Source organism: Eublepharis macularius, chromosome 12, assembly GCF_028583425.1.
Source record: "Eublepharis macularius isolate TG4126 chromosome 12, MPM_Emac_v1.0, whole genome shotgun sequence".
Classification (NCBI taxonomy): Eukaryota; Metazoa; Chordata; class Lepidosauria; order Squamata; family Eublepharidae; genus Eublepharis; species Eublepharis macularius.
In genome coordinates, this window is record NC_072801.1 from 23,997,752 (window position 1) to 24,025,446 (window position 27,695).

Genomic DNA, 27,695 nt, shown 5'->3' on the forward strand with positions numbered 1-27,695 from the left:
GTGGTCCATGTTGTTGGAGGGGGTCCAATGTTTTACTTGAGAGGCCTGTAAGATACCCCCTCCCCAAAGGCTTCTGTCAATTCAGACTTCAGAATGCACATTCCCCCCCCCCAATTAACACAGTCACAAAATCACATAATATCCCAAAGAGGTATCCCGTTGTTCTGACCAGGCCAAGATTTTATTAAGGGTAAACACATCACTATATTTTATTAAGGGCCTCTAACATAGTTTGATGGCAAAGGTTAGCTGTTCTTAATGAAGAGGTTTACTTCTTACACATAATATCTTGGGTACAACCTACCTATAAGTTGGTATGTTTTTGTGCAAATGCAGGGGTGGGGGGAATCATGGTATGGGCAAAAAACTCAAAAATCATCTTTGGTTGGTTGGTTGGTTTGGAGGGTTTAAGCAGGTTTGTAGCCCTGTGGACATGCCTGAAATACAGTCAAAAAGTCATTGCCTGTTGAATGCCTGAATAACATTTTGAGTGGATGGTGGAGGGGGGTTAGTGTCCTGCAAGGTTTTCACATGATAATTTGAAATAACATAATAAATGCAAACTAGTAAAAAAATACACAAAACAAGAGGAATTTGTATAACGAATACCCATCACAAAGTCGGAGCTACCTTTTGGCAGAGAGTCTCTCTACACAAGACACCTTGGTGCATGTTTGTCAAGTGCAGGGAGATGGAATGTTAGCCAGGAAGCATAGTTTAAAAAGATATAGCCAGCGGAGATCACTTTTCAGAGGGTTTGTCAATTTCCTCTTCGCCTCTGGAAGGCTACCATTGTATCTCCTGACACGTGTTCTTCACGTGTCAGATGTCTTGTGTAGAGACATCTCAAAGTATTCAGAATGTGAATATTTTTAGCACACAGCTCCCAGAGTGCCTTGCTGATTGAAATCCACACTGCCAAGCATTGTTCAAGAGGGCATTTTTATCAAGAGTTAACATCTGTGAAAATTTAGGCTTTTTTCATAGTGTTGATCATTGTGTTATTACACAATTTTTGCTGTATTCTCTAATTTCTTAAGTCAGCTTTGTTACACAACTTGTGTATGTAATACACTGGCATTTTGGAGTCCTGTTTTATGCCCTGTATTATACCGTTTTCTATTGAATTCTCTCATTTTTGTAACCTGTTTTTAGTGTTGTGTGCATGACACTGTTCCTATGACATAGTTTTTAACTGTGTCATACACCTTCATTCTTGTTGGGGAAAATGGGCTAAAAATTAAATCTTTTTTTTTTTGCCTTGCTTAGTTCCTTCTGGCCAATTCCTGGCTGCCAGTTCACCCATTAAAGCAAATGTACCATTGGGGAGGTGGGTTCAAGGGAGTGTGATCTTTTCTTCCCCGTTTTCTTTTCCCAGAATTTCTTCCTCCTGCTTTTTTTCTCTGGCTCCTTCCAAGGACTGGGATATGGCTGTTCCTTTCCCCAGGGTTCTGTCGGGATGCCGTCGATGCTCTTGCTATCTTTGGAGTAATGATCAGGAGTGAAGCTAGGTTGTGCGTACTTCATCTCCAATAATTCATCCTCCAAAAAATGGAGGGAAGAGAGTTCGTTGCTGGGGTGTCTGTCACGGGCCCGGGAGCGGCGACTGGCAGCAACGAGCGCAATCCGTTTTGTGCTGTCGGCCATCTCCTTCAGAGCTTCCTGGCTCAATGGGCTGCTGGGAATATCTGTGTTGGACTTTTTCCTGCCGAAGTTGTGGGAGATTGGGGAACAGAGCCTGGAGACCCCCTTTTTTGAAGAAACACCTGGTGTCTTCTGCTAGAAACCAAGGCAATAGAAAACGCAGTGAGTGTTCGTTTTTCTGCCTAGTAGGTTTGCCCACCCTGGGCTGTGGAATTCCTGGAGATTTGGAAAAAGAATCTGGAGATGGTGCAAAAGGAGGGGAGGGACTTCAGCAAGATATAATGTCATACAGTTTACCTTTCAAAGATGTCATTTTCTCCAGGGAAACTGATCTCTATTGTCTGGAGATCTGCTGTAATTCTAGGAAATCTCCAAGCCTACCTGGAGGCGAGCAACCCTAGTACCTCGCAAATGTTTCCACTCCAAATGAGTTTTTTCAAGGGGCAGTAATCACAACAAGGCTCAGGGAAATCGGTGAATGACATTCCACCCTTACTTATGAATAACTGCTAGCCAGCAGGCAAATGACGTTGAAAACTGCTAGTAAAACTTGTTGTGTTTTTAAGAACAAGTGGCATCAGCTTGAAAAAAGCTGTCACTATGTTCAATATAAATTTGGGTTTTTGTCTGACAACAAATTCCAGTAAATAAGTTTTCAGCATGGTTGGTTTAAACTAGGGGGAAAGCCCATTGCGGGGGGTTGTGTATTGGCAAGCACCTATGCTGTGCCGAACACACACTCCACCTAGAATCTTTGGAGAAGTTTTTGGAACTTCTCCAAGGACTGGAAAGAATGCAACTTTTTAAAGGTATGGTTGGTTGGTTGTGTAGTAAATGATGGAATACTGCTTACATAAAGAATATGACGTGACTCATATTGTACAAGGAGAACTTTATAAAAATTTAAGGAGAACCCTGCTGGATCAGTTCAGTGGTCCAGTAGGTACAAAATACTGTTTCACTCAGTGGCCAATCAGTTCCATGAAGGGCCAACGGACAGGGCCTAGAGGCCAAGGCCTTCCGTGATGCTGCCTCCTAGCACTCAGAAGTTCGCTGCCTGTGGATATGGAGGCTCCCTTTGGTCACCAGGGCTAGTAGCCACTGATGGATCTCTCCTTCATGAATCAGTCTAAAGCTAAACACAGGGCTGACAGCAGAGCAGTTGACATGCCTGTCATGCCAGGGACTGAACTTGGGGCCCAAAGGAGGGGCACCACCACTAAGCCACACAAAATCAGCCTCATTCACATTAGTTTGACTTTCTCAGAAGTTTGAGAAAAAAATTGAAAGAAAGGCAGCGTGATGCAGTGGTTATTGTCAGACTGGGATCTGGGAGACTTGAGTTTGAATCTCCACTCTGCCACGGAAGCTTGCTGGGTAACCATGGGCCAACCACAGACTCTCAGCCTAACCTACATCACAGGGTTGCTGTGAGGCTAAAATAGAGAGAACAATGTAACCCTTTTTTGGGTTCCCACTGGGGAGAAAGCTGGAGTATAAATGAATCAGGTGGGTGGGTGGGTGGGTAGGTAGGTAGGTAGATGATAGGTGGGTAGGTAGGTAGGTAGATGATAGGTGGGTGGGTGGGTGGGTGGGTGGGTAGGTAGGTAGGTAGGTAGGTAGGTAGGTAGGTAGATAGATAGATAGATAGATAGATAGATAGATAGATAGATAGATAGATAGATAGATAGATAGATAGATAGATAGATAGATAGATAGATAGATAGATAGATAGATAGATAGATAGATAGATGGATTTCTGTCCAACTGACCTGATGAACGGGTGTTCTCAGGAAGTGGAGCAAAGTAGGGCTGCGATTCCACTCCCAACTCCCCTTTTTTCTAGCTGGGGTATTTTTAGATGATCTGTGGCTGTCACTGAGGAAAAGAAAACAGAGGGACTTGAGCAAAGGAACAGGCACTTTTTCTTTAGGGCATGGAAAAGTACAGATGTGAGCAGACCAACCCTGACTGACCTCCAGAAAAACCAGGTGGAAATTTTTTGGATACTTATAAAACCAGAATGGGGGATTTAGGGTTGCAAAGGAAGCATAGCAGGGTGAAACGGTTCTTGTCTGCAGCACCAAGAGTTGTAAGAGGCTGATGCTAAACTCACATCCCTCCCTCTCTGAGAAACACGTGCAAATCTGCAGACCCAGGGATTTCCATTTGTAGGTATTCCTTTATTTCAGAAGGCGAATCCCACCCCCTGCACTCTCCACTTCTGTTCGTAAAGTGGCATCCAAGCCTTCAAATGAAATACAAATACAACAAAAAAAACTATACAACAGAGGACCAACATAAAAATCACAACGGCATAGAAGCAAAACAAAAAGCAGCATAAAACCAGTTTGTTAACATGAGCATATTTATTTAAAGCAGCATTATTGCCAGGAAGAAGAACATAAAGGAAAGAGGACAGCACAAAGCAACACAAAGCCAGGGAAGAGAACATTATTCTCTTCTGGCATCTAAACAAGCACAGCACCGCAAAGCCTCTGTGGGGAGGGAGCTCCATAGCTGAGCTGTCATCACTAAGCATCAATCCCTCCTGGAGATAAATAGAGTTTGCCTGCCTGAAAAAGGGAAGGTAAAAGTTGGAGGTCCTTGAAAGCATAGCAATACCTGTCAGATTCCACAACAATAGGGGGGAGTTCAAATTTCGATCCCCCAGAAAACTCTTTCTTCTGGTCAAGCGGTCCTTTTCGGCTTTCTTCCTTATTTAATTCTAGCTGTTGTGGTCTATCCTGGACAGGGTGGCTCTGGGAAGTGGAGGAGACAGATGCTTTATATAGGGAAGGACAAACCATGTCCTCCCCTATATAAGTATACAGAACAATGGCATGGTACCTGTAGGGAAAGAAAGCTGTTGGGGGGGGGGCCGTTCCAGGAGAAGGAGGCCGCCTCTTTCAGTGGGGCAGCTGCTGCAGATGATTGCCACCCACTGCTATTGTTCTAGGTTTATCAGTGTAACTCCCTTCTTGATTAGAGTAGTAGCAGCCCTGTAGCGTGTCTGCAACCCTTGCCTTGTAGTTACTCTTCTCCACCACTGGGAGTGCTGTAACTTCTCCCTGATTGGAGTAGCAGGAACCTGGGTCGAATCCACGTTACTCATTCTAAGTCACATGTTCCCCGCATTCCCCACGCAATCCCGAGTGCCGGTCACATTACCTCATTAAACAGATGCATTTCATTCGCATTTCTCCCAAATATGTGGTCACAGGTTTTCAACGGGAGTTTCACGGTGGCCGTGAACAGGCCAATGCACAATTTACGCGGTTTTTTTAAAAACCACCCCCCTTCCTGTCTCTCCGGCCGTTCCGAGAGTTCCTATTGGCTGATTCAACTTGCAAGTGCTCCGTAGTCTGCAAAAGACTGTTTTTGACTTCATAGCATTGGATTTATTGATTATGCTGTTTCTGAATCAAATCTGGTAGTTCGAAAAATTATTTTGGGGTGAATCCATCCTCAGAACGGACTCGCGAAACTTCCTTTTTAACTGTTGTTTTATTTTTTTTTATTTTATATTACTGTAATATCGAAATTACGAAATATCGAAATAATGACACTCCAAGGAAGTGAAACTTCAGTAAAATTCAGGCACTGAACTGTCCTGCATAGGAAATGCCCACGAAAGCTTCCCACATGCTTCCAAATATCCAAAAAAGAAACGGAAGAGCCATCAGTGCTGTCAGTGGGGGAAAGAGAGGCATCATTATCTTCAATGATGTTTCTTTATAAGGCAAGATCGAAATAACGGAAAAGTGCGCTCAAAAAAATTAAAAATGGGCAGGAAGAAAAGGTCCCGCCCAAAAAAGCGGTTTTTGAGCAGCCATGTGACCGGAGGGACGCGCGAGAAAGACGGATCGGAAGCAGGAATGTGAACGAAGAGGAAAAAATCGCGGATTGGAGGCAAACGGAAGATATCCGATAAACATGCGGGTAATGGGTGAATGTGGATTCGACCCTGGTAATGTGTCTGCATCCCCTGTCTTGCAGTTATTCTGACCCACCATTGGGGGCACTGTTTGTCCAGCCCTGGTTGTTCAGAGCAGCAGCAGCTAAGGCTGTGAATACCCGTGATTATTCATTCATTTTATTTTTCTGATCAGCCATGAATAGGGGAATGTACTATTTTATAAATGCTGAATATTTCCAAATGAGTGTATCACATTTCACAAATTTAAAAACCTAGAGAAAGTGTGCATATGTTTTCAAGGAAGGAACAGTGCTACCTCACCTGAATTGCACTGGACATCAGTGAGTGAAACGCAAGCAGCCGGTTTAGGGTCCCTTCCTCTAATTCGCGGGAATACAGCCGATACAGCTTTCCCAGTGGGGATGGAACTGGGACGTTGTGGTCTGAGGGGAGAGGAAGAAAACAAGAAAAGGAAGACGCCTCCAGAGGGGTGATTTGCTTGACGCCTCAAAAAATTGAGCAGTACTTGGAGACTTGTGCAGCATGGGGTGGTCTAAGGTAAATCTGTCTTATCTGTTTAGTATATTTTTGGGCAGTGTACATAGTCCTTCCGCTCTCTGTTTTATCCTCACAACAACTATGGGAGGTAGGTTGGGCAAAAAGAGGGCAACTGGTCACTAATTCCTCTAATAAGTGGGGATCTGAACATGAGTTTCCCACTGTAAGCCAGTGTGGCACTGTTAGAGTATCAGAGTAGGATCTGACAGACACAGGTTCAAATCCCTACTCTGCTATGGAGGCTAGATGGGTGACATTAGCAGGCATGGAATAATTTTGGCACAATTATCAGTCATACAGTCAGGGTCAAAACAATGTCACCCCATTGTGAGCAACTTATGTTGGAGCTTGGGTGGCCAACTCTGGCCTGAGAAATTCCTGGAGATTTATGGGCACTGTCTTGGAAGGGAGAATTTGGGAAGAGATTTCACCTAGAATCTATGGTATACAATAAGAGTCTGCCCTCCAAAGCTGCCATCTTCTTCAGGGAAACTGATCTCTGGAGTCTGGAGACCAGCTGTAACTCAAGAAGAATGCCAGGCTCCACCTGGAGGTTGGCAGCCCTAGTTGGGACTGTATCCCTTAAGATTGTAGGCAGGGAATGACATGACCAGATGGTCTTCTGTACAAAGCAACTCCCCCCTTATCAAAACCAATTATGTCATGGAGAAAGAGGAGGCTCTAGGCCTTGCTAATTTCCTGGGAAGAGAACATATTTTGAGGGGGGGGGGCTCATCACAACACGGGCGCCTAGTCTGAAGAGGTATAGATAGGGCTGCCAACCTCAAGGTGGGGTCTGGAGATCTCCCAAAATGATGACTGTTCTCCAGATGACAGAGATCAGTTCCCTTGGAGAAAATGGCTGCTTTGGAGTTCCCTGCAGTCCCCAAACCATGCCCTTCCCAAGCTCCACCCTCAAATCTCCAGGAATTTCCCAGCCCAGGGTAGGCAACCCTAGGTATAGCCCAGGTGCAGAGGAAGTATGAGGTCTGGTTCTAAACTGGCCCCAACCAGGAAAGCAGGTGTTTACAGCCCTGCGTCTATTAGGGTTGTCAGGACCTGGGAGGGGGGCAAGTAGTGACAATGGTGTGACTTCCAGGTTTTCCCAGAAATGACATTATGCCTCTCTAGGAATCAGTGGAAACTCTATAGTGGAGTTTCCAGCAATTCCCGGAGAGGACTGACATCACTTCTAGCGAAAATTGGAAGTGGGCAATAGGCCCAACAGTCATTTTTTTAAAAAAATTTATCCCATCACCTCTCAAATAGCAGATGGGCACAGCATTCCGTGCCCCACCAGGAGTCTGGCAAGTCTAGTGGACTGGTGTACAGAACCATGCCCTTACCTTTGATCAGTGAGCGCTGCTGCTGAATGATCTCTTCACAAAGACGCCGGTGCTGCTGGTGCCGCTGGATGACAAAATCCTTCTGGCAGAGGAGGCTCTCCTTATACAAAGCATTGGCCTGCAGCTCCGTGCTGCCCACCTCCAACTCATGGGCCTTGCAGAGGAGCCGCAGCACCTCCCTCTGGTCCTCGCTGGTGATCTGCTTGGGCAAGAGCTTCTCCATCTGTGAGGCCTTCTTCTTGGCATTGGCCAGGCGTTGCTCCAGATCTGCCTGAATGAGAAAGGGAAGGGCTCATGTGAGCACAGTCGCAAACACCCTCGCACAACATTCTGGGTTGCAAACTTTTAACAGAATGCATAGAGAAAAGGCCAATGCAACTTTGTCCTTTTAGGACGCCTGCATATTGGCTGCCATCATAAGAGCACTGCCATCATAAGAGCATGGAAAAACATGGGATTTACTGCTGAGCTTGCTTCAAATTGCTCCTGCTTACAAAATTAAACATGAGTCCTGTGAAGCCCTAAAGACGAATAACATTTATTCCAGCATGAACTTTTGTGAGTCAGAGCTCACTTCATCATATGTGTTGGAGTGTTTATTTGTTAGGCAGATATGTTATTAGTAAAAAATGAAATTGCTGCTAGGGCAAAGGCGCAAGTGTGCCCTGGCTCCTGCCTCTCTTTAAGTATATGCTGAGAACAGCAGCCAGACAGCAAGGCAGCAAGGTTATATAAATCACCAAAAAGGACTCCTCCACAGCTTTAACCCTTAGCTTGTTCCTCACTACCTCCTAGCGCTCAGCCTTGTTTCCCGTCCACAGCTCTTTTGGTCTGCTGTTTACAGTCTGGCTTCAACAGTAGTGAAATTATAACTCCAGTTCCCCCACTTCCTGTCACATGACTCTGATGTCACATGTTTGCAGCTCCCGTTCCCATTCACAGTGGGTTTCGAGTCTAGCCTTGATGAGATATCCCACCATTAGGATTGCTCACCTCCAGATGGAGCCTGGAGATTTCCCAGAATCACAATGATCTCCAGACTACAGGGATCAGTTCCCCTGGAGAAAATGGCTGCTTCGGAGGGTGGACTCTATTACATTATACCCTGCTGAGGTCCCTCCCCTCTCTAAATCCCACCCTCCCCAGACTTGAACTCCAAATCTCCAGGAATTTCCTACCTCGGAGTTGGCAACTCTAACAACCATTCGTTGCACCAGCAAGTTCCCTCCTTCACCCTGCAAACAGCCCCCCCCCCCCCGGTCATTACCTTTAAGGCTGCCGTTTTTCGCTGCTCTGCCAACAACATGTTGATTTCCTCCTTGGCTACGACTACTTCATGAGGTTCTGGTGAATCCTCTCTGGACTCCTCTTCTTCCTCCTCCTCCATGGCTTCATGGTCTCTTTCACTTGCATGCCGCTTGCCATATTTGCAAGCTTGGTGAGCTTTTTCTCGTTCCCAACTGCATAGGGGAAAAAAGGCATTTTAGCAAAGTCTGGCCCCATGTTGGGACTCCAATGTGATGGAGGGGGTGGTGGATTGAGGCACTCCAAAGAAGTAGGATCAGGTCTACAGGTGGCTGTTCCACCAAACTCCAGACCTGGAATGTGTTCTCTCATCCAAGATTCCTACAGTAAGTTGCTGGAGCAGAAAAGGGTCTGGAGTATAGCAAGCGAAATAACACTTTGTTGACCAGGTCCCAGGTCCCAGACTCAGACCTTGAGGTTCCAGTTTCAGGTTCTGCACCTCCTGACAATATTTCAAGAGTGAAAAAAGGGGGTTCTTGGAGGATGGGTGGGTGTTTATGCTTACACATCTCTGCAAATGATATTCAAACAAATTAAGTTCAAATCCCCATTCTGGTGACCTTGGGTATCTGAAGAATCATAGCATCTGATGAAGTGAGCTCCAGCTCCCAAAAGCTCAAACTTGTGTTGTTATGTTGTTAAGTCTTTATGGTGCCATTGGACTTGTTTTCATCTGCTACAACAGACTATCCTTCCTTGATGCCGCTAGGCCTGTCACACACTCTCAGCCTAGCCTATCTCACAGGGTTGTTGCTGTGAGGATAAACTTGGAAAATGGGAGGATGCTATATGCTGGCCTGGGCTCATTTGGGGGATAAAATTGTATTTAGTAAGTAGTGGTTATGAGATTAAAAGCAGAAGAGAGCAAACCTGAGAAAGCCAACTTCTGACTCATGCAGGTTTTGAACCCATTTTATAAAAAGAGATTTATGCTTCACGTCTGAATCCTTCCTTATCTCTTCCAGACCAACCCTCTGCTCCTTTCTACTGGGTTTTTAGCAGGGAGAGCCATGGAACTGCAAGAATGTTGGCTGTCAATATATTAGGTATTGCAATGCCTTCTAGTGGGCACAAGGCATAATTTCAAGCAACTATGGGAGACAGAACGAACCAGAAAATGTCCTTCTAACATCTTTGCAGCTTTATGGCTCTAAATGATCTGTTCAAAGTGATTTTGGAGTTGTGCATAAACCCTGGAGAGCAACTGATAATCAGAACGGACACAAATGCTGTTGTTTTCCACAGTGTGCTTCAGAGAACTGTGGAACTGGGAGAATTTTGGCTGTCTCACCACTTCTGTTCCTTCCTGTGATGTGCAGTGATTGGAGAGCATTAGATGTGTTCTAGACTACATTCCCCATCTATGAGGGGCTGACTATAGGACTAAGAGGCTCAGTGCCCCACATCAACTGCTCTGAATGTGTCTCAGAAGAGCTTGTGCTAAGTTTCTGAGGCACACAGTGAAGTGAGATAGCTGGTGTGGTGTAGTGGTTAAAATATTGGATTAGGGCTCAGTAGGACCCAGATTCAAATCCCCACTCTTTCACAAAGTTCACTATATGAACTTGGGCCAATCGTACTCTTTGAGCTTCACCTACCTCACACAGTTGTTGAGTATAAAATGGAGGAGCTGCCCTGAGCTCCTTAGAGAAAGGGCAAGGTGAAAAAAGGAATGGACAGGCATCCCTTAGCCAACAAGCCAATATGGAATCAATCTCTGACCATCAGATGTTTGCAAGCTGCTGCAACTAGACAACTGGTCTAGTCCATTTACAAAGAGAAGGAAAAATGGCTTGTTGTGAATGAACTGCTTTACTTACTCTGCAATCGTTAGCAGGTGCCTGGAGGTGTCGATGTGCAACTCCATGTTGGTTTTCTCCAGTTCCATCAGACTGTGGCGCATGTCCATTTGGTCCTTGAAGGCCCCAATCAGCTGCTTCCGGAGCTTGTTCATCTCTTGACGACTGCACTCCTCGGAGTCCTGGTGGGTTTCCTCTGATGGGAAAACAAGAGAGTGGCCATTTCCGCCTCTCAACTTTAATTTTAAAACACAAGTTTCTTGCCCTTAAGATTAGTTTTCAGGCAATGCTTAAAAATATCTTAGAAACCAGGATGGGAATTGGGGGTTTCCGTCAGTCAAGAGGCAGATCTAGAGGATCTGAGATCAAGAGGCAGAGATTCTTTGCGTGCACCCCATGCCAATATTTAAACAGATCCCAAGGAACTATTTTTTAAAATGATAAGCTTAATTGTTTTGAGCACCTAAGGTTGTAATGGGAAGCAATCTGTCTCGTGAACAAACAACAGGGAAATGGCACCACACAGCAACTTTCCCCTCTGTCTTATCTAGAAACAACTGGTTACTATATAGTAATTTAGGAATTAGGAAGAAGTTGTTAAGACAACTATGGGGGGGACGTGATGCAGGTTTATAAAATTATGCATGGGATGGAGGATGTGGATAGAGAGAACTTCTCCTTCTCCCATAATATAAGAACTCTGGGGCACTCAATGAAATTGATGAGCAATAGATTCAGGACAGAAAAAAGGAATATGGTGTAAAACAGAAATGTTCAAGAGGGCATTTTTATGAGTGAATTAGGGTTGTAGTTTTGTGGAATAGTTCAGGAGATGCTTTTGTAATGGAAACAGGATGGTAGTCTATTCCACCATTTGTTGTATGTATTATCTTGCTCTTATTGCATTTTTTGTTTCTATAATTCCTTTTTCTGCACTGTTTATTAGGCATCTTATGCTGCCCAATTGCATTGTTTTACACTTTGTAACCTGCCTTGAGCCTAGATGAGAAAAGTAGGCTATAAAAAATAAGCAAATAAATCATTCATATATGCAGTATTACTTTACTCTGTGCCTAATTACATTCTGGGAATTGCTGCCAGTGGAGGTAGTGATGGCCACAAGCAGAGATGACTTTAAAAGGGCATTAGACAGATGCAAAGGGGCGGGCGGGCGGGCAGGGGGGTCCATCAGCGGCTATTAGCCCAGAAGACTGAAAGGCTCCACCATTTCCAGAGGCAGTTAACCTCTGGATACCAGAATGCTTTGGCCTTTTTGCCCCAGTTTCACCCAGCATGTATCATGTTTGTTTCTTAAAAATAAATAGTTAACCATCACCTACAAAGCTCTTCATGGTACTGGACCCATGCACCTTCAAGAGTGCCTCCTGCTGTTCAGCTGCAACGGCTTCACTCATCAGAACAAAGCCTTCTGAAGGTGCTGCTCTGCAAACAGGGTAAAACGAGCAATTGATCCGCTCATGTGCACTCTCTGTGGTGACTCCCACATTATGGTAGGGTCTGCCCGGGGCTATTTGGAAGGACTCCTATATGCTTCTATCATTTCACAGCATGTGCAAAACAGAACGGTTCAAGAGGGCATTCTTGAAGAGGAATACAGCTGTGGTGTAATGGATCAGCCCAGGGCAACGGGATAACATTTTTTTCCTTCACTCCCGTCCACACTGCATTATGTTGTTTTACTAGAAATCTCTGTTGTTCAAATCAAATGTTCTACTTTGTAACCTGCATGCTGATCCGCTGAATAGCTTTGTTTTGCCAGGGATCTTTGCCGTCAGATTTAAATATTATCATTCAAATGTTGTATTTTGTATTCGGCTTATGGACTGTCTGAATCATTATATTGCACTTCTAATCTGCCTGGAGGCCCAGCGAGAAGTGTAGATTATGAATAAAAACAAAATAAATATGATAAGATTCTTTTATTGGAGAGAAGATACTTATTTCCTAAGAATCAATCATTATTAGACAGGATACAACCAATTGTTCTTAAGGAAAACCTAAAGGCAGCAAAGCTCCTACCTCTGCTTTGTACATCTTTAGCGCCAGAACCAAGCAAATTTCTCTCCTTGTCTTGGTTTTCAACTTTCGCCTTCAAGCGCTCAATCTCCCTGCGCAGATCTGAAATGATGCTGGTGTACTGAGCAATGTGGTAGGAAACATTGAGCAGGTTGCGCTTGACCTGTCGGGTCATAACACCACCAGATCCCATCAAAAATCAAAAACAGTTGTAGAATAGTAGCTATCCAATAAAAGGAGAACAGCCTATGATCATGAGAAAGGTGTCAGATGGGATGGCCTTCAAGTGTACAAAATAATTCTGTGTGTAGATCACGGGAGGCCCCTCTGTGCAGAGCTAGAATTAATTTAATTTGAACCAAACACGGCTGAATTTTCAGATGTTGGCAATTCAGTACACAAAATACCAGCAAAATTCATCACTGTGTTATCCCTTCTTCAATTATTGAAAACTATGCCATCAAAATGATCAAAACTATAATTATACACACAGAATTACAAAATGTACACAGCTCTGATCATACCAAATATATCCAGAGGATGGAAAGGAACAGTAAGGCACAGAATATATTCTGTGGGTGGTACTGACACTACAGAAGTAGTTTAAAACATTCATTTCCTCCCTTCAGAGGACCCTGAAGTATGGTATATAAATTGTTGTTATTATTACTACTTGTGATATACCATATTTATTGAAATGAAGATGACCCCACCCCCCCAAAAAAAATGTTATAAAGAGTTTTTAGCATTGGACATAACTGTAACATAAATGAGAATTTAAGACACAAACACCCTTTTCTTTTGAGGTCATACGAAGGGAAAAAAACGAGTCTTGCCTTTGAGTAAACACTGTAGATATGCCATTTTGGAGTTTAGGTGGCTCATTGTAGCAACCCAAAACAGTGCCTGATGTTCTTTGCCCCAAACCAAGAGGCTTGGGGGGAGGAGGAGACATGGGTGGGGGAAGAGAATATGAGGCTTGCAGGAGGTGGAAGAGACGAACCAGGAGGGGGAAAGAGAGAGCCACCAAGGGGTGGGCTAGAGCGAATGGGGGAAGCATGGACAAGGAGACAATTTGGGCGTGTGGGGCACCCTGCCCCTAGAGTCCTTGAAGGACCCCCGTGTTGTACAGCACATTCATGCATTGTGAGCCTTTCTGGTGGCAGAGCTGAGCTGTACCACAGCTTCCTTTCTCACCCTTGTTTTGATGTTTTTCGCTCGATACGCATAGATCAAGGTAGTTCGAGACTCCTCAAAGTAAGTGCTGGCTGGGCTAACATGAGCAATCATCACGGTCCTGCTGTTGCCTCCCAAGGAGTCCTACCGGATAACATTGGCAATTTGCTATTAGTATATTACAAGGAGTGACCAACATGCCTCAGCGCTCTTGAAGCATCCTCAGAAACCTTCACAGGCCATCGGACACTCCTTGACGATTTCCATCAGGCAGTCTCCGGGTTACAATCCCTACTCAACAGAGTGAAGACACTAATTGACAAGGGCAGGCTGAAATGCAGAAATCTCTCTTGTGAGCTTGTCTTGGAGTGGGTTAACAACACACCACAGGTTGACACCTACAGTTCCCAGCTCAAACCAGTGCGATGCATCATCCATGATCAACAATTCACCCAGACAACCATCTTTCTCTCTTTCAGACCTTGTATGGGACGCTTTGCCTTTGGGGTGGAGCTTGGGGAAGGCAGAGTTTGGGGAACAGAGGGACCTCAGCGGGGGATAATGCCATTGAGTCCACTCTCCAATGCAATCATTTTCTCCAGGGGAACTGATCTTTGTTGTCAGGAGATCAGCTATAATTCTGGGAGATCTCCAGCCCCCATCTGGGGGTTGCCAACCCTAAGCCATAGGCCGTTTCCACACTACTCACCTTCATCTGGAACAGGGCGCAACATCGCAAAAAAACCGCGGAAGATAGTATCTTCTCGTGCGAGTTTTGCACGACGTCGCGTTTTTTTCATGACGTTACACCCTGTTCCGGATGAAGGTGAGTAGTGTGGAAACGGCCAAAGACTATCCCTTCATGAATCCAAATGCAGTTTTAAGCTCTGCCTCTGGAAGAAAAAATGACTGAGCACACAGTGGGATTTCTCCACGACAAGCATCATGTGCGCAATATTTCCCGAGACCGGTTTGCTAATTCCCCTGTAAGCCACAATCTGCGTACCTTCAAAAGGCGAGTGAGTTTGCTGTCTCGGAAATTGACGTACTGGGACCGACTGCCCCCTTTCTCACTGAGGGCGTTGATGCAGTTTCCCAGGGCAAGCAGTGAGCGGTTGATGTGAGCGCCCTCTTTCATTCTCTTGCCTCGGTTCTGTGTCTGTGGAGGAGGAGGAATAAACTGGTTAATCTCTTTGCACCTAGAAGGAATTATCATAATCAAAAAAGTGGTAATTGGTGGCCAGGGGCAGAAGGTACAGACTTCCTGGATCAAATTTCATCTTAGTCGTGAATTCAGGTCGGTAAGCAACACTCTCTCACCCCACTCTACGCCTGAAATGTTATATTTATAAGGATGTGAGGACAATCTGGCTGTGACATCTGTCACCCCATTGATCGCCAGGGTTGATTCGGCTGATCTGGCTGGCTAGGCGAGTGTCCCCTCCCTTCCTCACCGCTCCATGTGCGTCCCTCCCGAAGCTGCGCGCTCGGTGGAAGAGGACGACCATCCCAGGTAGAAGGAGTGTACCATTCTTCAGTCAAGGGTATACAATAGCTATATTTATACATAAGTATATGGACATAAGTTGAATATCCTTGATTCAATAGTTAGAGGAAGAACTATTATGGAATGGTTGTTCTGAGATTAAAATGGAGGAAGGGATGTTGTAAGACACTTTGGGTTCCCTATCAGGGAAAAAAGTGGGGTATAAATTACACAAACAAACAAATGATGCAAACATCAAACTGCACCTGAGCTGCTCTTTCCGATCCAGCTAGGTCAACCATGAAGAGCCTTCCGACTCTCACTTCCTCGTTCACATTCTTCACCCGGCTTGACTGCTTCACTGTTACTTGCAACACTGCATGTGAACGTGAAGAGGTCTTGTTGGCGGCAGTGGGCTCTTGAGTGCGTTCCTTGTTCCCTTTGGTTAACAGCTGCATGATCTAAACAAGGCAAAGGAAGAGGTCAGCTGGGCTTGTAGTGGTGGCCACAAGCACAGGAGGCTTCCGAAAGGGATGAGACAGACCCATGGAGGAAACTGACCGCTAGCCATGATGAGCAATGGAAACCTTCATGTTCAGAGGCAATCAGTATCTGAATATCTATGCTAGGAGTCGACACTGGGACTCAGCCTGGTTTGTTGGGCCCGCCAGGGTAGTTGGGTGGCCACTTTATGAAAGAAGATGGTGGACTAGATGGACCAGTGGTCTGATCTCATGTTCTTAGGGGGTTCAGTGACAATGAATCCCATTCAGGCTGCAGAGAGGAGGCAGAGAGAGAGGCAGATTGTTCTCCCAAGCTCCAGGATGAATCCACTTCCAGGTTCCTCCTAGCCGGGCCTGTGTTCCAGATCAACATGAGGTTTTGGCTGACTGACCATAAAATTATGCCATTGCTGGAGCTCCTGGCCCTTCCTGTTCCAATGTTTGTTGTGCATGTATAGAAACCTGTTACCCTTTAACAGAAGCTGTGACCTTTCAACATGCGCTCTGCAGAACTTGTTTCTACATCAGAGGGCTTCCTCCTTCCTTATGGAAGGCCATTCCACTATACCTCCTGTGCATTGGTGGTAGAGACTTCTGTAATTCCTGCAATCTGAATGCTCCCCTTAGAGTCTTCTCTGAGTTCCAAAAATCCTGATGATGGATTCAGGAGGTCACGAATTACTTCATTATAAATCTGAAAGAAAAGGACAATGTTCTTGAACGTAGGGGGGGGGGAGAATTTTTATACCTAGGGCAGTGCAGATAGTTTTGCCCAGTCCACACTTGTCTCTGAATTTTAAAAAACATTTTGGGTGAATATTAGGGTTGTCATTCTACAGGTGAGGCCTTGAGAGCTCCAGGAATTACGACTGATCTCCAGAGTAAAGAGATCAGTTTCCCTGGAGAAAATAACAGCTTTTGATGGTGCACAATGCATTTGCCCCATGGAGATCCCTCCCCGAAATACTAAGGGCTTTTCCAACCTGGAGTTGGCAACACTACGGACCACCTGCTCCAGGTATTTTCCCCTGGCATAGGAATACCAGGAAGAGTCCACACCTCAGCATAGAGGGTGAGTAGGCCATTTGCAGTTTTAATTTTGGGCAGCGCTATCTACAAGTTGTACCCCTTCAACAGCAAACACCTGGGTAGTCTGAAAAGTGTTTTTTGCAAGAGGAATGTCAATCACATCCAAGCTTTCTAGAGGCAACCTCAGCACACCCTCTTCCAAAATAACGTGCAGCCTTGGATCATGCAGAAGACTACATTTCCCAAGGTGCCACAATAATCAGACCTTGGAAAGAGTGTCCAAGAGGCTTGCTGGGGGGTTCTCCTCTGCTCCACCCCATTGATCCCTACCTGACCTAGCAGCATCTGTAGTCCTAATGTATGGCTCAAGATAAGGAACGATGACAAAGACAAGTCCTTGATAATATCTCCTCTGAATTTCTCCTCCTCCTCCTGAGTTTTGAACTTTGCAAACCAGACAGCCGGATGCCAGAATGACAAATATGGTTGGAAAGCCTGGATGGCGTAGCACTGAATGGACCAGGCTGGGATCCAAAACACCCTGTTCCCCTCTCAGCTGTGAAAATCACTAGCTAATCTTGGGCTACTCTCAGTCAGCGTACCCTACTTCATAGGATTGTTGTGAGGATAAACTGGGGAAGAGAGAATCATGGACAGACCACCCCCTGAGCTTCTTGTTAGAGTTTGGCTATCCTACCTCTAAGTACGACATGCAGACAGAGTAGACCATGTCCCCACTGGTGGCCTCAATAGCTCTAAAAAGATCATGGAGCGTTCGGATGTAGATGCCAGGTTCAGAGTCCAGCCCTAGCATAGTGTACGTTTTCCCAGCACCTGGACAAAAAAATAGAGCCAAAAGTCTGAACCCTGTAAATAAGCCAATGCGGTATAATGGTTAGTGTGTCAGACTAGGATTTCGGAGACCTGCATTTAAATCTCCCACTCAGCTGTGGACACTTGTGAGTGACCTTGGGCTAGTTCCAAGCAAGGTATAAATATCAGAATGTAAATAAAATAAGAAGGTTCATCTATGGATTTTTGGAAGCTTATTACTGGATCCTCAATGATGCTGCTCTTCCCACAATGGGATGTGACACAACCATACTCCCATCTTGGGCTTTGTTCCTAAACGGTAGTGTTTAGGACCAATGTGGAGTGGTAGTTAGAGGCTTGGACTAGGATCTGGGAGACCCAGGTCTGAATCTCCACTCTGCCATGGAAGCTAGCTGAGAGATCTTCTTGGGCCAGTCACACCCTCTCAGCCTAACCTACCTCATAGGGTTGTTGTAATGGTAAAAGGGAGGAGGGAGGGAATGATGTTATAAGCCCATTTGGGAGAAAAGTGGGTTATAGGAACTTAAATTAATAAGTGGCCTGGTTCTGGCCCCCAATTTATGATTCAGGATTTAACTCTTAAAATGAGCTTCCATTTCTCTCTTCCACCTCTCAAAACAGTCCTTGGTATACCAGAACTGACATGCAAAATTGTCTCAACTATTTTACCTGTAGGTCCATATGCAAAAACTGTAGCATTGTATCCTGAAATGACTCCTTCTATGAGATTTTTGGTTGTGCACGCATATACCTCCTCCTAAAAGCAAGAAGATGCAACAGATCAAATTAAGCAACATTTAGGGAGTCTAGGTTTTTGAATTTAAAAAATAATAAGCTACTAGTCAAAAAATAAAAAATAATAAGCTACTAGTCAAAACAGTTAAATGAGCTGGTGGGTTTCTTTTTTAAAAAAAACACACACCAGAATTTGCAAGTTTTGTTCAATTTTGTTCTGCAGTACAAAATATGCACTCTACTATTGGCACACGGACCCTTCCCTAAATGTTTATAAAGCTAACAAACACTTTCCTGTCAACAAAATTGAATCAGGTGGATCAAGCCTTTTATTTAAAATTTGTGATGCAATGTGTTAGGGTCAAAGTCAAAAATAAGTGGATAAATCAAGCAGGATTTTTGATACAGAACAGGAACTGACCCACATGGAATTAAGAGAACAGAAAATCATAAAAGCAAGCTCAAGGGGCAAACAAGCCATCATAGCCTCTTTCTTCTGGAAGGTGCCTCTCTGCCATGCAGCTCCTGAAGGGAAAAAGACTTTCCCCTTCAGTGGAGCTTTATGTTACTTTTCCCATGGCCCAGTCTTCTTGATGGCAATTGGCCTTCCTTCCCCATCAATTTCCTTTAGTCCAGTCCTAAGGTTGAGAAGGGAAATGTAGGCCTGCAGGGGAACTGGCAATTAGGCCCACTGGAAATTTACTGTAGGCTGCAGGCTTCCTTGAGGCCTACAGGCCAAGGATCATTCATGACATTCCATCACGAGGGAATGACCCACTATACACGCACAGAAACACCCTTTCCACTATTCTTCTGCATGTAGGGTTGCCAGATGGCGTCTGGAACAATACTGGATCCCGGGGTGGGGGGGTGGGGTGCACTTGACACATGTGCTCCTCCTGCCTCCTCCTAGGGATCCCAGGTCCCCCAGTGGTGGCGGGGGATCCTGTGCTTCCACCCTCCACTCCTCACCACCACTCACCTGGCCGGTGGGGGGGGGGAGACAGGGGGAAAGGCGTCCCAGGCATACTCCCAAGGCAGTGCAATGACATCACTGAGTGATATCATAGTGCTGTCCTGACTAGGATTGCCAGCTCCAAGTTGGGAAATTCCTGGAGATTTGGGGGGTGAAACCTGGAGAAACTGGGGTTTGGGGAGGGAAAGGACCTTGGCATGGCATAATTCCATAGAATCTACCCCCCCCCCCCCAAAGTAGCCATTTTCTCCAGTGAACTGATCTCTGTGGCCTGGAGACCAGTTGCAATTCTGGAAGATCTCCAGCCACTACCTGGAGGCTGGCAACCCTAGTCCCGAGAGCTAGAGTTCTCAAGTGACTGCTGGCAGTGGGCAAACTCCTGGGGGGTTGCCTTCTTGCCCGCTGATCCACCAGCAACTGGCAAGTGGTTGCAAGCCCCCTGGAGATTGCCTACTGTTGGCAGGCACGCCAGGAATATGTGCAGTCTGGGTGCTCCGGGGGGGGGGGGAATGACATCACTTCCGGGAGTGACATTGTTGTGCTGGCCGCAGGAGCACTCCCATTCTTTATTTGGCCCCAAAGAGGCTGAATCAGCCCTATTTGAAGTGCAGGGGCACTTGCACAGCCAGCTCAATGACATCACTCCCAGAAATGATGTCTTCGCACATGCACAAGTACAGATGCTGGAGATACGAGGTAAGTGCCAGGTTTCCCCCACCCCCACCAGGAGGGTAGAGAGACTGGGCAACCCTACAGAGAGTACTCCCGCGCTTCGTAGCAGACTGATTGGGGCAAAACCCAGAGTAAATCTGGCCTGTTGGGGGCTCAAATTGGCCTGCTGCAAAGAGTGCATGCACTCCCACGCCTACGTGATGACATCACTTCCTGAAAGTGACATCGTCATGCTCCTCTGGGAGCGTGTGTTCAAGGAGTGACAAAAAGGTGGGTGCTGGGTCCCCCCCTCCCACCAGGAGGGTAAAGGGACCTGGCAACCAAGCTCCTGGCCAGCAGATGATGTCTCTACAGGAAGTGACATCACCACACAACCAATTCTAGGGCCCCAGGCTGGCTGGTCACTCCTAGGCTGAACTGCACAGTTGCAGGGGGTCAGCCAGGCACCTGGGCTGGCTGGCCATTGCTAGGCTGTGCCATGCAACCACAGGAGGCCAAATTCAATCCCTGGCATCTCCAGCCAAAAGGATCAGGTAGGTGATGTGAATGATAGAGACCAAAGACTCTAGACAACCACTGCCAGTCAGAGTTGACAACATTGCCTGAGGGTGGGTCTCAGTAGAAGACGGCTTCAAATATTCACAGCAAACCATCCACAACTTCAACCTCTCTTTCCCATTCTCAAGAATTGAGCAAGTATTGAAGAAGGAAGCTGTGTTGTACTTTCCATACTCATTCAGCCCCCCCCCTTTTTCCTTCTTGCATGGAAAACGACAACACCCGCTTTGCTAGAGCAACCTTCAAATAGATGTTTCTACAGAAAACAAATCCCAGGAAAGGAGCAAACCACGTACAAAGAGCAAAGCAGGGTTACCATGAGCTCATTTCCCATGAGGCACCCGCTTCTCCACTCTACTGCACATTTAACGCTTATTAATAGTCTCCCTAGTGAGCAGCAAAGAAGATACAGTGTGTGTGCAAGCAGGTGGAGTCTCTCTGCTTATTCAGAGCAAATGTTCATCAGGTAAGGGAAAGAGGAGGAAGGGAATTTTGGTTCCCTAAGTTTCAGAGCTCTGTCCAGCCTCCTTGTTGCATATAAATAGTGAACAAACATATCCAAACAACAAACCGAAGAAAGGTAACATTTTAAAAAACAATTCAGTGCAATAAGACAGCAGTATAAATGAGGAAGGGTAGTTATCACAAGAAAGTGAGCCAAAGAGAAGCCAATTTGCTCAGGTTGCCTCTGCGATCTCCACCCTATTTAATGTGTTACTGTGCATTACCCAGATGGGCCAAAGAGCATTACAGTTCAGGACACCGCCGCGGGAGGCCTGTTTCCCCATATGAACTGCGATCTTGATCTGAATCGGGCGCAGCACATACAAGAATTGAGGAGAGAGACTGCTACTCGGATCTGACTATGACACAGGGTGAGGCCCCCTGACCCAACCTTCCGGACCTGAAGGGGGCCTTGTTTCTGTGGTTTGGATCAAAGATACCCGAAGGACAATCTACATCCGCACCACGTTCAGGTCTCCTTGCTTTTCCATCACATATAGCTGCAATTCAGCCCAGCTTTTCAGCCATTAACAATCCAGCTGCATATCATGATCATGTCAGCAGCTGCTCAAACAAGAAAGGAGGAAAAATATTCTACTCTGAGAATGACGGAACCCAGATGGTTTAAGAGAAACAGGAAACATCACCTCACCTGGCTCGCCCTGTGGTCAAAAACCATGTCAAAGATAAAAGTCTTCTCTCGGGATCGGTTGGCGCGCAAGATGTCATCTGGATCTTCAGTTGGATCCATCAGGACCACCATCTGTCACGGAGAAATAATTCACATGTTCAGCTTGGCAGCCATGGCACCGGTGCCATTTTTAAATGCTTACTCTTTGACACCAGGAAGGGTGTGGCTTGGGGTAGAGTTCTTTCTCCTGAGTGACCTGTGTATTTCTATTTGTTGTCTATAGGGTGCCTTTCTCATGGTGGATTACATGGCATAAGTAAATAGAATGCAACATCCCAGAAGCAATGTAATATGGTTAGGGCTGCAGAAATTAAAATCAAATAAATACCTGGCTGAAGCGAAGCAAAGCAAAGCATGGCACAGTTGACGATGCTTCAGTTATATAAGACAGCAATACATACAGCAATAGATAGTATGTACTGTACACACTACTAGTATAGTCCACAATCTGTTTCTCTTTATTAAAACATCTTCCAGAAACATTCTGTTATAATATAGCCCTATTACCTTTGTCAAAATGTCCTCCTGAATCATTCAGTTTTGCATAATTTGTGGAATACCAGGAGAATTGGGAGCTATTAACATGTATTCGTGATTCAATAGATATTAAAGAACTGTGGAACTCTCAGGCCCAGGAGACCTATCTGCCCCCCTCTGGAAAGGAGCAAAAAAAGATTTTATTCCAGAGGGTAGTTGTCTTCTGTTTTGATTGACTGCCGTTTTGAAAAAGCTTTATTGCAATATTTGCTTCTTTTATATTTATTTGTAGAAACATTCATAAACCCGTACTTTCTGTAAGATCAGGGAAGTCTACAAATTATTTAAAATATTCACTAAAGCCAAGAGACAACAGTAATCCAAACTAGAACTCAAACCCAGCAGAAACAGAACAAATCAAGCCCTGAATGTCTTCTGCAACAGGACTATTTATTCTTGTTCTCTGAAAATAGGTCAGAGAGGCAGATTGTTCCCCAGGACGGGAACAGTGCCTCAAAACAACCGTGCTCATGTGCGGATAGGAGTCCAGGCAAAAAAAATAACTACTGGTTTCTATTGGACTGACCAAAGATGGTGTCTAGCGTCACACTCATGATTTTAAAATTTTTACAATTTTAAATTTTTTATTTATTTCGTTTATATTCCACTTTCCTCCCCAGAAGGGACCCAAAGTGGCTGACATCATTCTCCCCTTCATCTTTCACAACATCTCTGCAAGGTAGGTTAGGCTGAAAGTGAGTAACTGGCCCTAGTTACCCAGCAAGCTTCCATGACAGCGTAAGAATTTGAACCTGGGTCTCCCAGGTCCTAACCTGACAGTCTAGCCACTATACCATGGAGGCTCCACCAATGCTATTGCTATTTTAGCTTTCTTTTAATTTGTTTGAAATGTTTATAAAGTTTCCATTATGTCTTGGAAGTGACCTTTGTGTGCCATTGTTGTGCTGTAAAGGAGTGACATCAATATTCCAATTAAAGAGGATCCAGGGAACATCAAAAGGAATTCCAGGAGTGGGGCAAATCTGTCTCATCTTTAGCAAGCCCTCCAAACCTGCCAAAAACCTGCTCTGGAGGGCCAGGATATCTTTGGATGTAGTGCAAGGCTCTGGGAATTCAACTGAAATCAGGGAACTCTGCTGCCTGAGAAGATACTAGCTATGTGTATCTTTTGATGCAACCCACTATATTCACACCATATATGTTTAAAAATAGATAACTGCAGCCACTTGCATTCCCCAATTTTAGTGTTTGTGCTTGTGGAACTAATAATCTGGAGTCTAGTTCCGGTGACATTGAAAACGTTTTGGTGAGAAATTAAGGGTGTAGGCCCCAGGCAGTGAATTCAGTTCTCCAACCTTTTTGGATTTTACAACCAATCCTAAATCGAGGAGGAATTTTCACATCTCAAAGATCATGTCAAGCACTCAAATGGATCTTCTCTTATGCTCCCACAGGTGGAGAGTTGGTCTTCTAGAGATGTACAGTGGAAAATAGAAGCAACATGGGGTTTTTTTAATGAAAAATTAAAACTCAGGTGAGATTTGTCTGGATTCTTGGCAACAAGTTTCCTCATAGCAAGAGTTCAGGGGAGAAACATATTCCTTTCTCTCAAGTGAAGCAGAAAAGAAGGTGGCACATTTTACCCTCATGGGGAATTGCATCCTTAAAAGAACTACATGTTATAATGCTCCAGAGAAACTCTGGCAGTGTCTTGGATAAATACATCATTAGGGAAGTGTCTGCAATGTTGTTCACAAACCATCTGCTCCTAAAAGTGAACAAAACAAATACAGATCGCAGGCAGCAGCCCGCAAATAAAACATAGAAAGATGCAGGATTCCATGCTGCATTCTGTAGACGGCCTCAGAGGGACAACGTAACGTCGAGTGAAAGGACAACTGAGAGCCAGCGCAGTGAAGTAGTTAGAGCATTGAACTAGGATCTGGGAGACCCAGGTTCAAATCCTGCCTCTCTGTCATGGAAACTGTCTGGGCAATCCTGGGCAAAGCATACCTTCTCAGCCTAACTACCTCAAAGGGCTGTTGTGAAGAAAAAATGGGAGAGAGGAGAATGATGGCAGTCACACTGAGCCAACACTGGGGAGAAAGGCAGGGTGTGAATGAAGTAAATAAACTCTCTTTGAAACTTTTTAATAGCTAAAGGAGTTTCTCAATGATCTGAAGAGGTTTATTCCAGGGATTTTTTTATGGCTGTTAGCAGCGAGCGTCTGTCATAGTCACTAAGAATGTAACATCGGAGTTGTAATTCTGGGAGATCTTCAGGCACCACCTAAAGGGTGGCAACCCTATATGAGGATCTCGGAGACCCAGGTTCAAATCCCCACTCTGCGATGGATGCTCGCTAGAGTCAGCATGGGCCAGTCACACACTCTCAGCCTAGTCTAGCCTACCTCCCAGAGTTTTTGTGAGCATAAAATGGAGGAGAGGAGAATGACACTGGGGAGAAAGGCAGGGTATATACAAAATAAAATCTATATATATAAAGACAACTATCCTGACTGACTCATCAATGCCCAGCCCAAACCCCGGACCTAGAAACATGAAATTTGAGGAGAACATTCTTTTCATGATGTAAACACCAAGAAGAGATTTTAAGAAATTAACCCCCTAAGGGGGTAAAAAGGGGTAAAATGTGTTTTCCCAAAGGGATACAGCTTCCCTGTGTGGATGGGAGGCTGCTGCTGGCTTGCGCCCCCCCCCCGCCCACTGCCAGTTCAGCCACTCTTCCCTGATTGGGTCAGCTTTTCAAGGTCATTTGCATATGCGGGCTTATTGGAGCTCACAACATTCCATACCTCATTCCCCACCCCCACCCCAGACAATTGGAACACAGAGGTCATTTGCATATGTGGCCTGACTGATCTTCACCCCCCTCCATTCTAAACAGTATGCAGTTGCTATTGGGAGTCATTGAATGTGTCCTGAGGTAAAATGCACTTCCCAGTCTTCCCCTAAAAGTTCATTAGAGTTGCCAACTCAAAAAAAAAAAAAACAAGCCAAAAAATGTTACATACCCATAATTATTATAACTGGATTTAAAATAGTTAAATACCATAGCGAAGCACAGGTATCAAGCTAGTAGATAAATAAATGAATTACGATTTCCAGAAACCAGTGCCTGTCTCCCACCTCCAGAGAATGCCAGCAGTTCAACTTATCCCCCCCCCTCCCTCAAGAAGCCTGGCTCATTGTCTCACCTGGTCACCAACCCTGTGGGCGATGACCCCTGCTCCTTCCTCCATCTCAGTTTGATTGATGGGACGGATCCGGAGAGCCACCTACAGACAGAAACAAGAGGTTGGACATTCTGCAGTGATATACAAAGTTCTGCAGGGTTACAAAAGGCCAGCTAAATGAGCATCCTTCTACCACAGGAACATGCATGCAAGATGCTTAAAAAGTTTAAATAAACTTTACATGCGCGTGATAGGGTTCTTTGGGTAGCAGCCTTGCCCTCACCCTGTATGTCAAGACTTCAGGTGAAGGCTTGATTTAGTACAATAATTAATAATCTAATAAATAGTTATACAATTGGAGGGGGGGGGACACAAGGCAATATCTGAAAAGCAATCTCCATTCAAATAAGTGAGTTGGCTTGGTTTCTGAGCAGCATTCAGACTGAATTGTGAGGCAATGCATATCAGGCATTGCCCCAGTAATCACATGCCTGTAGTTTCTATAGGGAACGCTCTTCCACACAATAAGTCTCCTTGAATAATAATTTAATGAGGCTTTGCAGAAACAGCTCCAAAGTTTAGAGTTATTTTCAGGTTTTCCAATTCTCTGTGCAACAGAATTCCAACAGAGTGACTCAGATGATGGGGCGGGGGGGAGGACATGGCAAGTAATACTCCCGGTGATGCAAAAAGGACATTGTCAAATATTCTCTTAAGTCTGAACAAGCTTTTGACAATGTTTGCCCAAGTGCGGCAAACAAAGGAGCATGATGCCTTCCTGTTTGCTTTTGCATCCAGAGCAAATCTATTACTCTTCTTTCGGTGTTGTCTCTGCTGCTGACCTCCAGTCCTACTGCTATCAGCTGGATCCGTGCCCTTGCTGTCTCTGGCACCTGGCTCTTGGTGCCAACTATCTGTCTTCTGTCTGCCTCCCTTGTTCAAAATTAAACAAAAGTAGGAAGGGAGAAATGGCAAGGGGAAGACCCACATGTAGATCTTCCTCTGTGGGGGAGATCTGAGTTCAAATCCTCACTTCCACAAAACCTGGGGGTGGGAGTGATGTCAGGCTAGTCATACTCTCTCAGCCTACCTCATAGTTTTCCTAGGGGAATAAAATGGGGACCAGGAGAAGCACTGAAGCATATGGAGTTGTCTTGGGCCACTTACACATGCATGACCACTCCTTCTCCCTAACCTACCTCACAGGGTGGATATAAGGATAAAATGGGGGACTGGGAGACTCATGTACACCACCAAGAATTCTTTGGAGGGTAACTAGGCAAAAACCCCTGCACTAAATAAACTGAATTCTCCAGTACATGATGAGAACCAATATGGTGCAATGGTTAGTGTCAGTTGAGGAGACCTGGTTGGTTTACTCCACCATGGAAGCTTGCTGGGTGACCTCGGAACAGTTGCTACAATTGCAAACCAGACTACGGTTGGGAAATTTCGGGAGATTTGGGGGTGGAAAAGGGTGAGGGTGAGGTCTGGGTAGGAAAGGGAACTCAGTGAGCTATAGTACCCTACAGCCCCCCCTCCCCCATCCCTCCCTGTTTTCTCCACACCTGGAGGTTCATAACCTTAAGTCACACACTCTCAGTCTCCTTTACCTCGCAAGGTGGTCGTGAGGATAAAATGAAAACCCATATAAACTGAAACAAACAAACAAACAAATTTGGGGAGAAAAGTAGGTTATAAAGAAACAATTTTCTTTTTGCCTACTTGATAAAAAAAAACTCTTTGAGGTGCTTGGATTTTTCTACTGGGATGGGATGTGTGTGTGTTAGGTGTGTGTTGGGGAAGGGGGGACTGGAGGAAATGTATGCCAATGGAAGGATTACCCCGACACGCAGCACTGCTCCCTCTAGCCAATTCAGACCAGCCCAATCTACTTTAGAGTAAAGGGAAGGAGGAAGGACCCGCAGAGCGATAGCCGATCCAGGACCTCCCCCTCCCGTTATCGCCCTCATTGCAAACCTGGCTGGGGCTACCCCGGGATCCTGGGGCAGGCATGGACCCCCCAGACTCACCACCAGCTGCTGCTCGGCTCTCAGCTCCTTCAGGGTGGCAGAGGTGGGGGGGCCCGTGGCGGTCCCAGATCCCCCCGCCGCTCTCCTTTGACCCGGGCTGGGTGAGGCCCTTGTGGAAGGGGACCCCATGGAGGCAGCAGCCGCAGAAGTTGCAAGACAGCTGTTGCTCGGCAGAGCAAAGAAGAAAGCAACCCAG

General features: G+C 45.5%; 1 protein-coding gene across 1 annotated transcript; it reads right to left on the bottom strand.

Annotated features, from left to right (window-relative positions):
* Positions 1-1,305: 1,305 nt before the first annotated feature.
* Positions 1,306-27,628, bottom strand: LOC129339071 (kinesin-like protein KIF19). Its single transcript, XM_054993677.1, has 15 exons — positions 27,500-27,628; positions 25,488-25,568; positions 21,734-21,844; positions 18,306-18,393; positions 17,500-17,636; positions 16,342-16,467; positions 15,537-15,731; positions 14,791-14,943; positions 13,806-13,928; positions 12,612-12,771; positions 10,593-10,767; positions 8,735-8,927; positions 7,468-7,738; positions 5,885-6,006; positions 1,306-1,779 (listed from the first exon to the last, which is right to left on the bottom strand). The coding sequence occupies exons 1-15, from the start codon at positions 27,626-27,628 to the stop codon at positions 1,306-1,308; spliced, it is 2,538 nt and encodes an 845-aa protein (XP_054849652.1).
* Positions 27,629-27,695: the final 67 nt, after the last annotated feature.

Bases quoted from the DNA above. Each gene is read 5' to 3' on its own strand.
- LOC129339071 (XM_054993677.1), bottom strand. From the start codon at position 27,628: ATGGGGTCCCCTTCCACAAGGGCCTCACCCAGCCCGGGTCAAAGGAGA. The intron at 16,468-17,499 runs GTAGGATAGCCA...CTTTTCTTTCAG, and splicing joins TCTGCATGTCGTACTTAGAG to ATTTATAATGAAGTAATTCG. The intron at 13,929-14,790 runs GTACGCAGATTG...GTTATCCGGTAG, and splicing joins AACTCACTCGCCTTTTGAAG to GACTCCTTGGGAGGCAACAG.